General features: G+C 39.9%; 1 protein-coding gene across 1 annotated transcript in view; it reads right to left on the minus strand.

Moving 5' to 3' along the window:
* gstcd (glutathione S-transferase, C-terminal domain containing) overlaps positions 1-16,830 on the minus strand; it is a 68,700-nt gene that overhangs the window by 49,083 nt on the left and 2,787 nt on the right. The window contains exons 3-5 of the mRNA XM_042485676.1: positions 15,905-16,336; positions 13,668-13,931; positions 8,443-8,536 (exon numbers count right to left, since the gene is read on the minus strand). Coding sequence (XP_042341610.1) covers positions 8,443-8,536; positions 13,668-13,931; positions 15,905-16,336 — 790 coding nt within the window. The remainder of the gene's footprint in view (positions 1-8,442; positions 8,537-13,667; positions 13,932-15,904; positions 16,337-16,830) is intronic.

Genomic DNA, 16,830 nt, shown 5'->3' on the forward strand with positions numbered 1-16,830 from the left:
GCCAGACCGATGTAATGGTGGAAATCAACTCAGGAGCTCTGTAACAGAGCACATTTAACATCTTTAAATCAAAGTCAGTGAAAAGGTTTCATAAACACAGGAAGGAAAAATAAAACGCATATCCACCTACATAAAATATTTGAAAGTTGTTGTTGGATTGATATTCTCTCTTTGATGCATCTTACAGACAGGTCTTACTCCCAAAGCAATACGGTAAGCATCTGAACGGTATCTGGAAGCTAAACATGACAGATGTTTAACTACTCATTAGACCTGTGTACAGTGTAGAAAACAAGCAAAGCAGTGTAAAGCGTGGGCCAAGACTTCTGGTGTGGCGAATATTTCTACTGGGATTTAAATTACAAAGATGATGATGATGCAGGAGAAAGGATGCCTGTAGAAAGTTCCAGCTCAGCTGAAGCAAACTAGTTTCAAAAGCTAACTTTTAATTCCGCCTCAGGATGCTGTGAAACCACTTAACACTGTTTGGCCATTATATTACTGAATAGCTGTTACTGCACAGACCAACACATAAAAGCAGCACTGCTGAGTTTTAGCATCTTTCAACAAGTTCTTAAAAGGTGACGACAGTGTTGTGTTTTGTTGTGTTCGCTTCAACTGCCCACGAGTGGCCAAACAAATCAGGCAATGAAGGTTTAAGAAGACAGACACTAAGAAAGGAGTGGAGGGGAAAATGTTTTATAACATACACTTCATGCAGGAAGCAATACACAAACAAGTTTCCTCTACGTTTTGTTCATATCCATAATTGTGTTAGTACCTATTGATGTCTGTGATTTACCAATGTTTTAATATTTTTGCTCTTTTCTTAGGTAAGAGAAACATTATTAGAAAAACTGCAGTAGAGTACTATTACCAAGACAAGAGAGAAACATCTTGTTTCAAAGTCCATTAATTGTTTGTCCAAAAGGAAAGATCAGTTTTAAATTTGAGGAACATAAAAAATGCATGTATGCCATATGATGGAATTTAGATAATTATGTTTTAGAGTAATTATAATGACACATTTGCAGGCTAAAGAAAGACTATAAAACACTTAAGCAAACCCTTAGGCAATGTTTTTTTTTTTTTTTTAGTTCCGTTTTCATGCCAAACCATATTTTATTAATTTCAGTTACAGTATGTCCTTTTGCTGACATGGCATCTACAGCATTGCAAATGTTATGCAGTTGCTGGATTTTTGATTTTCCTCTAACGCAAACAGAGACACTCATGGAAATTAATCAAGATAAGGTCAGATAAGTTAAGATAAGACAAACTTTATGGTCCCCTGAGGGAAATTTTGCTTAAGCAGCAGTGCTACACCCAGCTGCAATCAACTTCCAGCAATACATACTCAACTTAACAGCACAGTGATTCCCCACAGAGATACCAAAGTACATACAATGAAAATAAAAACATACACCGAAATACAGAAGAGGGTATGTTTAGTATTGCACATGCCTTGAGAAAGGTAAAGAAGAAGGGAGTCATAAAAAAAACATAATTCATAACAACATAACAAAGTGAAATAGTGCCTTACTGCTTCCCAAATTAACGAGTAAGGATTAAACTGTTCTCTTGTTGAGCAGTGTCATGCTGCTTATAAGAGCTAAAGTTTGAAGCGGTTGCTACATTTATTGTATTTACAGTTACTGGCTCTGTAACATCTATCTGAAGGTAATGGCTCAAATTCAGAAAACAGTACATCAATTTCACTGCTTATAGTCTTCTTCTCACAGCCTTTTTTGGTGTAATTTCTGTGCATGTGTCAGTGTATTTGCACACGGCACAACACCTGCCCTTATACAGCGTTTAGGGAGCGTTACCTACAATATGCTAATAACATACAATCAGCCACGTGCCTCCAATTTATGGTCAAATGAGATTCATCATCCAGCACATCTGGGTATGAACAGATTAGAACGTTAAGAACGTTTGGTGCATCTGGAGCTGACTTTTGGGAGGGAGGGTTTTGGATGTAAATTGAAAATTTAACTGAATATGGAAGATGCTCAAGGAAAAGTGTTTCTTACATTTGTGAAATATGCTTATTCACTTTCTCGCCAAGAGTTAGATGAGAAAATACCACTCCAATGTCTCTTTGTTAAATAAGAATCTAGAACCAGCTGAAAACAGGAGGAAACAGCTACCCTGGCTCTGTGCAAAGGTAACAAAATCTACCAGCACCTCTAAAGCTCAGTAATTAACACATTATATGTTCTTTAATTTTGGTTTGCCGGGAGCAGTAACCTTCAGGACACTCCACTGGTTGCCGGGCTTACATAGGGATGTTATGTTAGGACATGAGTCATGACTGGGACACCCACTGTGATAAGATATCAAATATCTACGTCGTAAAATGGAGGAAAAAAAAATCACACCAGTCAAGTGTGGAGTTTGTGAAATCTCTATCACATCTCTGCTGTAGTCGGAGCAAAGGGAGACAAGAGACAAATGGAGCCAATTTTCACTCCAGCAGTTCAACTTCTGTCATACTCTTGTAACCTAAGACAAAGACATGGGAACTCAACTCATCTCCGTGTACCAAAACAACCCCGGAGGACCTAATAGCAGCATGTCTCAAGCATGACAACTATGCAGTTTCCCTCCCCCTTTTATGCCCGATTGTCTCGTTCTACCCTCTTCCCCTGCCTTGTTTTCTCCTGATAACCCTTGTCTCTCTTCAGGCTGTCTCACCCCTATATCTCAATCTCCCACTGTCACACACTCCATCATTCTAACCCGCTTTATTCGCTGTCTCCCCTCCTCCCTCTAATAAGTGAAGCGCTGCAGACAAGACGTTGGCTGCTCTGTACAATGGCCACTGTTTACGTGTCTGCAGGCAACCCTCACCACAATTAGCAAAACAGCCCTTTACACAAGGCGGGCAAAAGAACATAAACAGCTCCCATACACAGAGGCCCCTTTGTTCTGCATACATCATGCATACCTGAGCGTCAGTGTGCAGGAGCCGTTACCACTGAATTCCAATTAAAAGTTGTGGTTGGATCAATACACCAGAGGACTACATAAAATAAGGCAAATACGTTTTTAAGAGGTGCATGAATGTCGGATTATTTATATCTGTTTTATAGATGTAAATGTGAACTACACATCTGAAATAAAGTTTCAAGATAGCGATAGATTCTACACCAGCATAATGAATGAAACAACAAAGTACAGTGCTGACTTTTAGTTTTAAATGAGTATTTCACTGCTCAAAAGGTGGGCTTTTTATAAAAGTAGGCTGTTGATGCAGTAGACAGAGGCAAATGCTTTTGAAACAGGTGCTACATGTTCAGGAAAAAAAAAGGAAAAGGGCTGAGGCATTCATTTTTACATAAGAGGTAGAAAACCCACTATACCAGAATGCACTTCTTGTCATCGGATCAATGAACACCACTGCTAATGGGTGATGCAATGACAGCATGGCTGTTCCTCCACAGGAAACAATATGGTGGCCGACTGGTAACAAACAATCTCCAATTACAGTTAAAGTAAAAAACTAAAAAGTACACTTAAATAGGTTTCTGAAGTCATATGAGGTGAGAAATAGGCAATGCAGTGACAGAGTCTTGGTTTATATACAATCGGTACTGCTTAGCTTTACCGTATTTTCAGCCTTTATTTTTACAATACAAGAACATCACCAACTTCCCGTTCCCAAACTCTTGTATAACAGCCAAAAAGTGCACAACAATTTGTTTCTGAAAACATGAGAGGCAAGAAACAGGCAGTGTAGTAACAGAATGGTGGATCATATTTTATTAGCTATGCTTGGTTTTACCATTTGATCTCAGTTTTTTCAGCCTCTGTTTTTATAATACAGGAAACTCTGCAATGAGGCAAACAGTGCACTAAAATATGTTTCTGAAGTTATGAGAAATATGAAATACAGTCCCAGAATCTTGATTGATATTTGATCAGCATTTCCTAGTTTTGCAGTTTGAGATTAGTTTGGGAGACAGAGAGAGATCTCGATCTACTTTTCTACTCTTTGTATCCGTGGTGGCAAGCATTCAAAAATGTGGAAGGACAATCTGCAGTTTGAGCAACAGCGACAGTGAACATTTGAGCTCAGAGATTACCTGAATCATTTTGGGAGTGGTCAGATGAAGGGACGTTTACCGCATTTCATTTACACATTCTAGCCATACTCTTATATTACAAAGCTGGTTGAAAATCTGCAAAGTATCCCTTTCAGTTTCAAGACAGTAATAGATTCTATACCAGCTCTATACCAGCATAATGCATTTCAAATAAAAAAAACTAAGGTTAAAGTGCTGACTTTCAGCTTTCAGGGCATTTGGAGGTGTTCACATCCATATTGGCTATGCAATTTGTAGCCTCTTTTACCCTTCAGGGGTATGAATAAAAAGGAATGAAATTCTTACACGGTTCATTGAACAGGGATGTAAACACTCAAATTAAAGCTCAAAGTCGGCACTTTAACCTCCTTGTCATTGCTTCATTTTACAAGCAATGCTCCTGAATACAGAGCTGAAACAAAACTACCCAGATACTGTAAATGCACTTAAATGAAAACGGTGAACTAATACATATAAATAAGACAGCTTTCCACAAGACTTGTGGGTGTTGTATTAGTTTTGCAGGTATGGAAATATTTATGCATACGTAAGGGGAAAATGTTCCCTGTAAAAACATGGGCGTGTGTGCTAACGTTTGTGTGTAGTGTAGGTAGATAGATGGGAAAGCCCACGCACTTGGGTTCAGTATAAATTGTCTGCCTTTCGTCTCTGCTCCTCTTTAATTACACAGCACTGAAGCGCAGGGGGCTACCTACCTACAAACCTAATGCTGCAGAAGGAGATATCAACAGTGCCGTTTATCATGCAGAGTGCTGACAGAAGTGGGGCGGCTAAAATGTAGTCTCTCTCTTTCTCAGAATAGATGCGCTGCCCACATCACCAAGAGCACTTATGTTTAGCTGTCAGTGGGGTTTTTAGTATAGAAGTAGATTATTATGTTGTACAGTGAAAATACATGAATAGGCTGCAAATGGTTGTAAAAATTACTGCTTGTACAGTGTGGTTAAAAAATAGTAAGATAATGTTTTTCATTGTGTTGACTCTAATCCAGCACTTTATACTTGAAATGAAACTGTGACTATCAGTTTTAAGTCCTGACTTAAAACTAGCTATAAGCTATAATACACTGCTAGTATTGCTTTAGTGTTTGAGGCTGTTCTCATCCTCACTGGCTAGGACAATGCAGAGGGCTGTATGATGTACAGACACAGTAACAATTAAGTTTCAAAGATTGTTATTGACCCTTTATTGCTGACTTCACTGTATATGTAACCCTGAATAATATAGTAACCAAGTCCTAAATCAGTTAAAGCTTTAAAATGAAAGTCATACTGGACTGATATGTGTGGAATATTCACACTACCAGAAAAAGGCGGTCATAAAAATTATTTGGGGTGAATATTGTTTGTTGAGTCAATAAAAAAAAAAAACGCAGACATAGCGATATTAACTATAAGGGATGTTTTCATGATCAATTAATCTGTTATTTATTAATTATAGATACAATTTCAGATAAAAAGTCAGAAAAAATGAGAAAAAAACTCCCATTAAAGGTTCTGTGTATGACATTCAGAGCATTGAGACAGCAGCAAACATCTATTTGTTATGCGAAGATATAGCTGAGTAATGGCGTTCTGAACAGACAATGAAGTCACGCTGTATCTCTGTGTTGTAGTTCAAGCTTCTCTGTGGTTTGTAGGAGTGTAAATCACAAGTTTAATCACAACACAATATTAAATCGCTCTTTAGACAATGTCACAAAGTCTGCCATAAACAACTCTGACTATATTCAATTCAGGATATGAAACAATATCAATAAATATCCCCGTTGTCTTTTTTTTGGCTGCTTGCCATTGTCTGCCTAGCGCTAGGCTGCTAACACTGTTTGAGTGTTTAGGAAGGAGGTGTGTTTGGATGGAAATTGTGACGCATATGTACCAGATGTGGGATTTCATATACAGGCGTATCTTAAATATATGCATCAATGTTTTTACTTGCATCAATGATATTGATCGTTGATCATTGAATGGATATTGCGATCCACATCGATGTATCTTGACACCCCTAAGGGTTTGTTGTGAGATCTTTTTTGAATAGGGTCCAGATAAGAAAATGTAAAAATACCTAGGGGCTAGCTGCTTCTCGCATCATATAAATAATCAAAAAGATAAAAGATAAAAAAGATTCCAATACAAATGAGACAAATGCAAATGTTTCATAATTTAGTGAAAAAGTATTCAACTTTTCACTACTGTTGAAAGTGGCGGCCGTTACTGTCGACTTCACATGTCCTTGCTATGACTATGTCATGACTTACAGGAAAGGTCTGCTGTTTGGTAACTGTTTTCTTGCTTGTTTACAATCTATTTATGAAAACACAATAGTAATAGTAGTTACTATTTAGTGCATTTCTACAAACTGTGCTTAGTCCCTCCATCCTGAGGTGAGTGGTAAAAATGCAGTCATCTGGCTTTATTGCCCAGTTTTGTGTTGTGGGCTACATTTATGGCAATTAGAACAACATACCAGGGGCAGTTTAAAGTGGGTCTGCGGACAATTGGCCCCAGGGCCAGACTGTGGACACACCTGTGATAGACAGTTTGGCCATCGCTGCATGTTAGTGCACGTGAGTCCGTGACCCACAATGGTGGAATGGCGTCGTCCAACCCTCATTTTCCTCCCAATATTACCACTGTTAGCCCTGTCAGCATTGTTGCCGCTGTTAGCACAGTTTGTGCTGCCAGCACTGTTGTTGTCAAGTTGTTGTAGATTTTGACATTGTTTTATTCGACCAACAGCCCAAAAACCAAAGATATTCAGTCTACTATCATATATGATGAAGAAAAGCTTCAAATCCCAACTTTTGAGAAGCTGGAACCAATGAACATTTTGCATTTTTGCTTGAAAAATGACAAAATTATAAATCGATTATTAAAATAGTTACAGATTAATTTTTTGATTCAATATATTAATTTGTGCAACTCTTTAAATTGAAGCAAACTAAGAAAGAGATGGTTACTTCAGCGAACAGTGAAGCAAAAAAAAGACAACTATGGCATATATATTTAGCATTATTACATTTTGATTCTCTCCATTTAACTTTATAGCCACGGGTCAGGGCGCCTAGTGGATGAAGCAGGTGCTCCCTGTACAAAGGCACCTTAAAAAAAAACCCTGACAACTAAAAGCTAAAAACTTTGTAACCACCAATTTACAAAGTACTTGAGAAATAAAGTTTAAGCTTTCTTACCATACAGTTCTCATTGTTTACATTCATTAACAGTATACTGCAGAGGGTAATGAAGTGTAAGCGGGGCCCTCACAAACACAAGAGCCATGACATTGAGGAAGCTGAACTTATGGTACTGTATATATCTTGATAATGAAAATACTTTTCCGGCATTAATTTCCCACATTCTCTGATAAGTGGAGCAATACGGGATGAGAATGAACTTCTGCTGTCACAATTTTCCACATAATGAAAATAACAGGAAGCAAGAAATGAATACATAACACAGTGAGGAAGGGAAAAGGAAACATCTTAATATTCATACTATTTTTGTGTATGTGTCTTTATGACCGCCCTTCGTTTGCCCATAAACAATAACAGTGATATATTTCCGCTACTCCAACGCAGGCATTCATACCATTTAGCATTGCCACAGACACAGACATCTCACTAATAAGAGGAAAAACAATGCAGGCAAGAGAAAGGGGAGACAAAGCAACATTGAGATTTCTTCTCTCTGCTTCACCAGAGTCACCTGGGGCAGCAATCAACAACCCTTTCGCCGCCTATTAGACACTGCTCTCACTGCAATCAGCAAGGCATATGCACAAGTTCCACGCTGTTCTTTAGTTTGTGCCTTCAGTGTGTGCATGTTTTTGTGCACCTCTGCTGTGCTGAGCCTTTAACACTTTCACCCCACAACATAACACATCGAGATGCACACTTTAAAATTCATTAAGGGGCCTCGTGAGGGAAAACATCCAGCTGAGGCTCAACAGAAAGCTCTGTGATGTGTCAGTGGCTAATATTTCTTGAGGGGGGCGTAAGGTGCCACTGAAAATCACCAGGCTACAGTAGTATGGGGAGGTTTTATGCAAATATTTATGCACATTCCTTGCTCTTACTTCGCAGTATCAGTAGTGTTTGTTTCACCAAGTAATAAGGTGAAAGACAGAGGGAGTAGGTGTGATGTAGAGGCATACAGATTAAAAAATGGAGGAGGTAAAAATGATAAGGGGAGGAGGTTAGGGTGAGAAATAAGAAAACTAAAAAACAAAAGGAAAGAGCCAAAAGAGCAGAGAAGAAAGTGCAAGGGCAACAGGGCACGAGAAAAATGGAGAACGCAAAGAGGAGAGCCACAAGGCACAGATTTGACTTTACCTTCAGTGGGGTTGATAGCTTCTGGTAAGCTGTCCCATGGGAGGGTCCAGGCAGGGCAAGGATGAGGAGCGAAGCCTGCCTCGATGCCATTTTCCTAGGGGAGGAACACACACACAAATACACACGTTACCATAGAAACCCTCTCTACAGCCTTCAGGTTCTGTGGTCCAAATGGTTGTAATGAAGCGATTTAAAGAGTACCATTCTTGAACAAACCCTTTGTTACCTTGCTCACACTGATCTAAAGCTATACCTGAGGAAAAGCCACTGCTAGAGCACTTATTGCTCTCTCAGGAGACTGCACCACTACGGTACACACTCCAGCACCTGCAATACACTTCAGAGAAATACTGGAGAAACACTGGAAATTGAGATGTACAAGGTAAGACTCTGCGTACAAGTACAGCACTTTGTCTTTTTTTACTCTCTCTCTTTGATAAGAGGGTTACAATGATAAGCGTGCGCTTGAGCTCCATCTATAAAGGCAGAAAATCTCAGTCTTTATCATTGCAAACAAATTAATATAAAAATCTCTTTGGGGAAAATCTTTTGTAATAGCTTTGTGTGTGCCTTCACATCAGTGGCCTTCCTAATTAAATCTGATAAAAGGGCCACTCATAAATTTGAAGTCACCTTGTGTTTAAGGTGTAAAAGGAATCCATGGTGCAGGCATTTTTAATTTCCATGGTGACTGACTTTATTGGAGCAATACATATTTTCATGATAACTGCATTTTTAACAACAACAACACAAAAAACAACCTATCGGATTCTTTTTGATGTCCCCATGATGCGCTCAAGAGCTAGGTAAAACTGCTTTCTCATTTTTTTGGGCATGAAATGAGCTCAAAATATTGTTCCTTTAGAGGTACTCCTTTGAGTACTTTAAAGAAGGCCTTTTAAAAACTGCCCTTGAGAAAACATGTTGCTGCTTTAGATAATCCTTGACCTGTATCTGCTCTTCTTTTGCTATTTTCTCTTCTGTTGCATTTATGGATTGTATGTGTTTTACCTTTTGAAATATGTTAGTGAAAGTGAAATTGATTGCACTGCTTTTGGCCAGGACTCCCTTAGAAAGAGACCTTGCATCCCAATGGGACCTTTGTGGCTACATTAAGGATAAATAAAATGAAATCATCTATACTACAGAGGACAGAAGCATAAAGGTGCAATGGTTTGCACAATTACTGATTACTGTCAGTGTACTTCTTTTCATAGCATATTACCTAGGCCTATAGTCACAGCAAGGTATATATATAGGTAAATAAATAATTAAAGATTCACTACAAGACCACAAAATATCAGCACAACGCATGATGCAATGCAACACAATACAACTGCCCTGCAACAATAACTGTTTACTGAAAATATTTCATTTTTGGTCAAACTACTACTTCAGCTCTCTGTGTACTGACCATGTCACACTGGGACTAAGCTACCTGGTGTTGTGTAACATTACATGAAATCTACATTTATTTATTCAAGACTTAATTTACTCTAATTGAGGACCAGAAACATTAAAATACCTCATAACATAAAGCATTCCAAAACAAGAAAACTTCACCCTACCTTGAAACAAGTGCAGAAAATTAGGGGATTTTTTTTCCTCTAAAATAATCAATTTTATAATTATTTTCAACAGGCCGAATAATTATAAGCATAGTTTTCTGGACAATTGTTAAGCGGCACACAGAGCTACTGTATAACAACTTTCAGACCGACACGGTTGTCATTTTCACAGCCAGCACCCACGCTGGGTGAACAGCTGTGCCAATCTGTGCACCCATGGGCGTGTAGGTCTTCAAAATGAGGTGTTGTCTGGAGCATTGTTGACGTATTCTAAGGCAGCAGAAAGTGATTGTGGCAATGAGTAAAAAAACAAGAAATGGCCCAAAAATTTGAAATTAGTAAAACATTACAAGAAGACTACCTGAAAATAAGCCCAAAAAATAATAATTAAAAAACAGAATAACATTTTCAAAAAAGAAAGAAAAAAAATCACCTTAAGAAAATGCTAAAATAAACTAAGAAATATTTTTTCCCTATCTTTGATAATATCTAATAATCTTCCTGCAGCCAATTTTTTGAGTCAATTTCTTGTACCCTTCACTAATTTTTGAAAATTTGCAGGACACTTCTTGCCAAGCTGCTCCTTGCCTTTTCCCTGTGTTTTCAAAAGAAATCAAACCAATTTTCTCTGGTCCTAGAGGTTTAAAGTCTTGTGAAAGGCATCAACAAAACTGATTTTGATCCAGGTTGTGAGGGGTTAAAGGAACCATTATTTAGATAGTAAGATGTACCTACTTGGGCTGTTTCACAATGCACAATACTGCTTAAATCGCAGAGAGCAGAGCAAAGCTGCAGAGCTGCTGTTTGCTGCCACTCTGCAGCACACTCTTCATTAAAAGAGAAGCTGCGAACATTTACACACGAGGACCCAAATAACTTCATTGATTATTTCAGAAGCTAATGGTTTAATTTTGTATCATCTTCTTTGTACATACATTTTATAACTACAGGTGATTAAATGCTGCACAATATTTGCTGCAGTAACATTACTGCTCAACTCACTCACTCCAATATGTGGAATTAGCATTAAAGGACTAAATACAGCCTATTTTCCCCCTGTGCCTCGCTTTGCACCAAGTGTGAGCTCTCTTACACCAGGCAGAAGTGGTTGGACACGCTGTAAAAGCACACGTGCCTTACGTTTAAGAACATAATATATCGATTGTTTGAATAGGGCCCTAAGTTTTTTGCTCACTGTTACAAGGTGTGTGAGGTATTCGACAGACTACACCAAGACTATGTAAAGCTGGACTTAACTCTAACCAACTGATCGAGTTTTATTACAGCCATATTTCAAAGTGATTGATAATAATTTAACCGAATGTCTAACTCTACTGGATTACTGAATGAAGGTAAGCCATAAAAATGTATTAACACATTTAAAAGCACTTCGTTGACACTCAGTTGATGCCTTCCATAACGGCAACTTCAGCCACATTCTGGTAAGACAAGAGCTCAAATCAAGATCTGTGCAGAAGGACGAGCAGCAACACTGTGGTTCAAAAGATCAAGGATTGACATATGTGTTGCTTAGGCCATATTTTCACAATGCGCCATATATTCATATATTCAAAGATGCATCAAGGTGGCCACTTCAAGCTGGTAAAATGAGTCTTAAGTGGCAAGCCATGGCCAAAGCCTTGTGCCAAAAACTGAGGACTAAAAGGAGTAAGTAACGTGCCACATTGCTGGTTGGTTTCCACACATAAGTTTCCACAGGGACTGACACAGACTTTCAGTAATCCCAGTTTCTGGGACACGGGCTTTCCTGTGAGCCCCATTCTGCTGCCAGAAAATCCACGATTTTCCCTGAATTCTGATTCATTTGATCCTGTTAACTCACTAATCCTCCTTCTCTGGATCACCCCCAAATTTTTTTTTGCTTTCACAGATTCAATTGTTGTCTAATGTTAGCAACTACATTTAAAGACCTGTCAATCAATTTGTCAGTGACAGCAGCCAGGCTTTAGTCTTGGGTGTTGAATTTTGCTAGCGGTGCTACCCTTTTGTTTACATTTGGATCTCAGGTTGAGCCTCTACAGCTCATTGCACAGGCAGTTCGACTGGCATGCATCGCTGTGTGTTAACTGGAGTGAGAAAGAGGGAAAGTTTATGAGCCATTTATATTGTGGATAGAGAAGCCAGGATGAGCCTGGTGCCTCTGGTTAGCAGCAGTGAAGGATCGCGTGTCACAGTGTCAGACGGCAGGCCTCTCTGTCTCCATGTACTTGCCTTGGGACGCACACAGGCATATATGAGGACATATGTGCGTGCGCACGCGCGCATGCACACGCACACGCACACGCACACGCACACGCACACGCACACGCACACACACACACACACGCACACACACACAGAGGCACCTTGGCCGAGTCTACATAACAGCTGCGGGACAGACATGATGGTGGCGACACGCAGCCATCCTTGTAATCCCTCTGGGCAAAGAAAGAATGGTGGCCATTGTGTGTGTATGTGTGTGTGTACATTCCTCTCAGTTTTAATGTCTGATTTCAACCTGCCATGAAAACTGTCATTTGTGCACATCTGTGCCTAACTAAATTTCATCCGGCAAGCATGGCATGTTCAAAGCACATCCCATCCTGACCACCCAGCTCACTCAGCATCGTCCAGCCCCGCAGAACATAGCTTCCCTCTCTTCCCATATATTAAAAATCACATTGTTATATACACTTAGCCAGCAGGAAATCACAGAAATATTTCTGCTGAGAGAGCAGAGCAACAAGGCCAAGCGAACGGTCTAAAAGCTCAGTCGTGAGAGGTTAGTCAAGGCTGAGGAGACATTCTCCTTTTAAACAGCTGGGCCTGCTTATCTCCTTCTGGAGAAGCTAGTAGAAAAAGTGTTGCAGGAGCAATATTTGGTGTGCTTGGTGCTAAGAATGCTATAAATCTGTGTGACTGTGTGTGTGCGTGTTAGCAAAATGCTTCCTGAGGGAACTGCATTTTAAGACCACGGACACATTATGCTACTATTGTGTGCTGTCTTGTCTCTTTACACTAAGATTTTAAGCCATTACTATAAACTACTTAGTTTGGCTATAAAACTTTGTTTTGTTTTGGACCCGATTCATTGTTTTTATTGCACCTGAAATGAGGATAAGCTGAATGTGCATTGTCTGCACTGCTGCAAGTGGATCCACTGATTATACTGAATGGTGTATTTTATAATGCACCAAAGGGAGTGCTGTTCATATACACAGATTCTGTTATTCTTTTAAGACGGGTGACTTTTTTGTTAGTTTGTCTTGAATGATGATAAAATATTGTTAGACAAAGTGTAAAAAACAAAACAAAGACAAGCATCCTAAAAAAGCCCACTTAGAATGTTAATTTGGTGACTGAATGCACTTAACGTTTAACCACTGGCAGAAAGAGGAAAATTCAACAATTAAGAAAGTCTGCCAGAAGCCAAAACATTAACTTAGAGCTACAATCATGAAGGCACAATGAGCAGAAAATGGGTGCATGAAAGTACAGGGATAATATTTAACGACCAGTTGGAGCCTTCAAACCCACTATCTGTACCATGAAGGGACACTGGGAGAAAGTGCTGCACATTTACATAAGTGTGAAAGCAAACCACAGAGGGGTAAGTAAAACATCATGAGAAAGAAGTAAGGAAATGTAATAATTTACTTTGAGCTTAGTCATTGTGGGACGGGGGCCACCGACAAAGGGAAGCTGCGTCTCCTGGCCTTCTTCTTGCTCCAGTAGGTTAGCTGGGTCATCCTCTGCTGCTGGTGCTTGGAGGCTGGACGTGGGAACCTGGGGGACAGAGAGCGCCATCCCACAGGCCTCAGCTGCTCGCAGGACCCCAGGTACCTCCCGGACACGGCTGTACCAACGCAGCAGGTGGGGGAGCTGATGTAGAGTTCTCGCAGTGTGTGCTTGGAGTGAACACTATCAACGACAATAAAAGAAGTGAAAGAGAAAATAAAAAAACAAGGAGATATTGATTAAGTGACTCATCTGACATGTCATCTCCAGTGGAGCGAGATGTCAGGCTCCAGCAGATTTCACTCATCACGCTGGTGGATGGATGGACGCGAGGGGGCCGGCAGTAAAAACATTGTTGGCAGGTGGGCAGGGTAAAGACACAAACAGAGTCGTGATCAGAGGCGCGCTGTCACTGTGTGTGACTGTGTTTGGAAGAAAGAAGAAAGAGAGAGGGGCACAGTCGCACAGAGGGAGAGGGGGCACTCTGTGGTAGTCGAACAAGTGGGTGGAGTGGATAGGATCCGTCGTGGCCACATGTGTCGCGGACAGTGACGGCCCGTTAAGAGGAGACACGCTAGGCTGAGTGTGAAACTGGAAACCACTGGAGCACAGCTGACTACTAAAAGCCTCATTGTGAGAACTTGAGTTCATTCCCACAGTCGAGGAACAGTTGGAGGCGGCTGAAGGGTGAAATGGAGGTTGAGACCCACTTCACCGCCTGACAGTGCCGCATTCCTGATCAATAACAACATACTTTAGAACTAAATAGCTGAGTTACTGTTTCAGTTACTTTAATTGCCGCTACCAGCTTTACATGTAAAATATGCAATTACTCTACGTAATGAATATTCAAAAAAATGTTCCTGAGCTTTTGAAGTGTTGCAGATGTTTTTTTAAGTTAGTTTTAAGGTCAGCATAACAACCCACCAATTCTTGATCTGTTGCAGAAAGAAAAATGCTCCCAAAGGAAAGTCATTGAAATGCATTTCAACCTGCTGCATTTGAATAGAAACCCTCCCATACACTGTTATCACTCTTTGCCAGGTGGCTCTAGACCACCTTTGAGAGCACAACCTGTGCCAAGTCTGATGCAGCGAGTCTTCTTAACTCAACTTTCTGCCTGGATGGATCTGAAAGGAGCCGGGTGTACTGTCTGCTCACCCTGACCACAGTGTCAAGACCACAAGTCATGCATAATTTGACCAGTCATCAAAATAAAGACATTAAAAAAGTAGGACTGTAGCGGATGTCATGTTGGGTTGTTGTTGTTTTTTTTTGTTTTTTTTTTTTTTACATTTTAAGCTTATATTGAGTTTTTTTTTTAAATGTAGCATTGAATGTCTGTTTCTGATGTTATCACCCTAAAACCTGGCTCTTCAACAAGGGGTACGGGACAACTGGAGGTCCTCAGAATGTGGGGGTGCCAAATAAATGTTTGATCATTTTTAAGCTTTTTTTCTTTCTTTTCAAACATTAAGGTATGTCTTAAAATAAAAACAAACATTAATCTATCATATCATGCATATTTGTAAAGACTGCTTCCTCATCTACCTGAAAAGCAAATACAGGTCAAGACTGCAGCATTCTGCCTGACAACCTCCATCTGCCTGGTTTAAAATGCAATTTTATACTATATATGTAATATGGGGTCATTGCTCTGTCTCTTTCATAAAAGGGTCCCTTGGCCTAAAAAACACTGAAGACTCCTGCAGTACAAAATAAAAAAAAATGATGTTACCAAGGCAAATCTGCACTGCCAAACCTGCAAAAAATGCATTGACTGATGCCTGATCTTTATCTGCATTTGGTTTAAACATAATAGACATGCAAAAGAACAAAAGTTTCGAAGTATTGGGTACAGCCCTGAATGGCACCATCTGTATGAGGTGACATCAGGCTTTAGTCATGTGTGTTACTGTTTATGTTGAGACAAAGCCTTGCACGGCTACACTTGATTGCTCTCAGCACAATTATGGGTATTTTGCTTACAGTAAACTCTGTGAAGTTCAGTGTGCCGATGCATCGAAAGTAAAAAGATTATACAGGAAATATGGCCATTGATAATATCATTAAATGAGCATGATGAGAGCAGGGTCCTTAGCTACAAGGGCTCATTACTGACAACACTTATAAATCATAAACTTCAAGGTCCTTACCAAGTAGTGATGAATGCACGGCAGCAGCACCACGTCAGTTAGAGTGAAGTACAGTCCTTCAGCAAACACATGCTCCAGCGGAGGCAGGTCCGTCGTCTTCACTTTCCTGATCTCAGAGTTCTCTCTGGTGGTCAAAGTCGGAACTGAATCCACAGACAGCTTGGCCAGAGCCGCCCTGAGCTCCAGTCCGTCACTGACCTGAGGTGTGTTTCTTTGGCCTTCAGGGGACTCATACTTTTCATTCTGTCTCTGCTCTTGGAGTTTCTGTCTCCGTATCTTGTCATCATTGTGGACTTTGACAGGCTCCGCTAGCCTTCGCTCCAGGGTGAGGATGGAGAGAGGCAGCTGCTGATATTGATTTGTGGGATTTTTGAGGAGTTCTTCAACAGCAGAGGGGATGCCAATTTCACACAGTCTGGTCCACCTGCTCACCTGAGGGCGAGAGAAAGAAAAGCTTTTTGAGGTCAAATACAGCACTGTCCTTAAAAGTACTTTTTATTATTGTGAGATGTTATTGATGTCCGTCTCAGTATAATGCTGCTGACACTTTAATCAAACCCCAGTCAACATGCTGTGAAATTGCACTGACCATAGTCATTCTAGAAAAGTAATTGTTAACTTGGGCAGAAAAATGTGCTCGACCATGTGAATGAAGAGTTTGTCAATTGATGGCTTGAAATTTTTTTTAGCTACAGACGGAGCACAAAATTAAGAACCTTAGTTGACTTTTACCGGCAATAGTTAAGTCTGTATTTTAATAATAATTCCCAAGGAATTTTTTGTTAAAGAACTACATACGATAGAACAGAATGCCTTTATTGTCATTGTACATAGAATGTACAACAAAATTATGAGTGCTACGTCTGATCAGGTGCAGTAATGTAAGGGGAAATGCAAATTTTAAAAAAAAAGCAAATATTTGATCA

This window comes from Plectropomus leopardus, chromosome 4 (assembly GCF_008729295.1).
Source record: "Plectropomus leopardus isolate mb chromosome 4, YSFRI_Pleo_2.0, whole genome shotgun sequence".
Lineage (NCBI taxonomy): Eukaryota > Metazoa > Chordata > Actinopteri > Perciformes > Serranidae > Plectropomus > Plectropomus leopardus.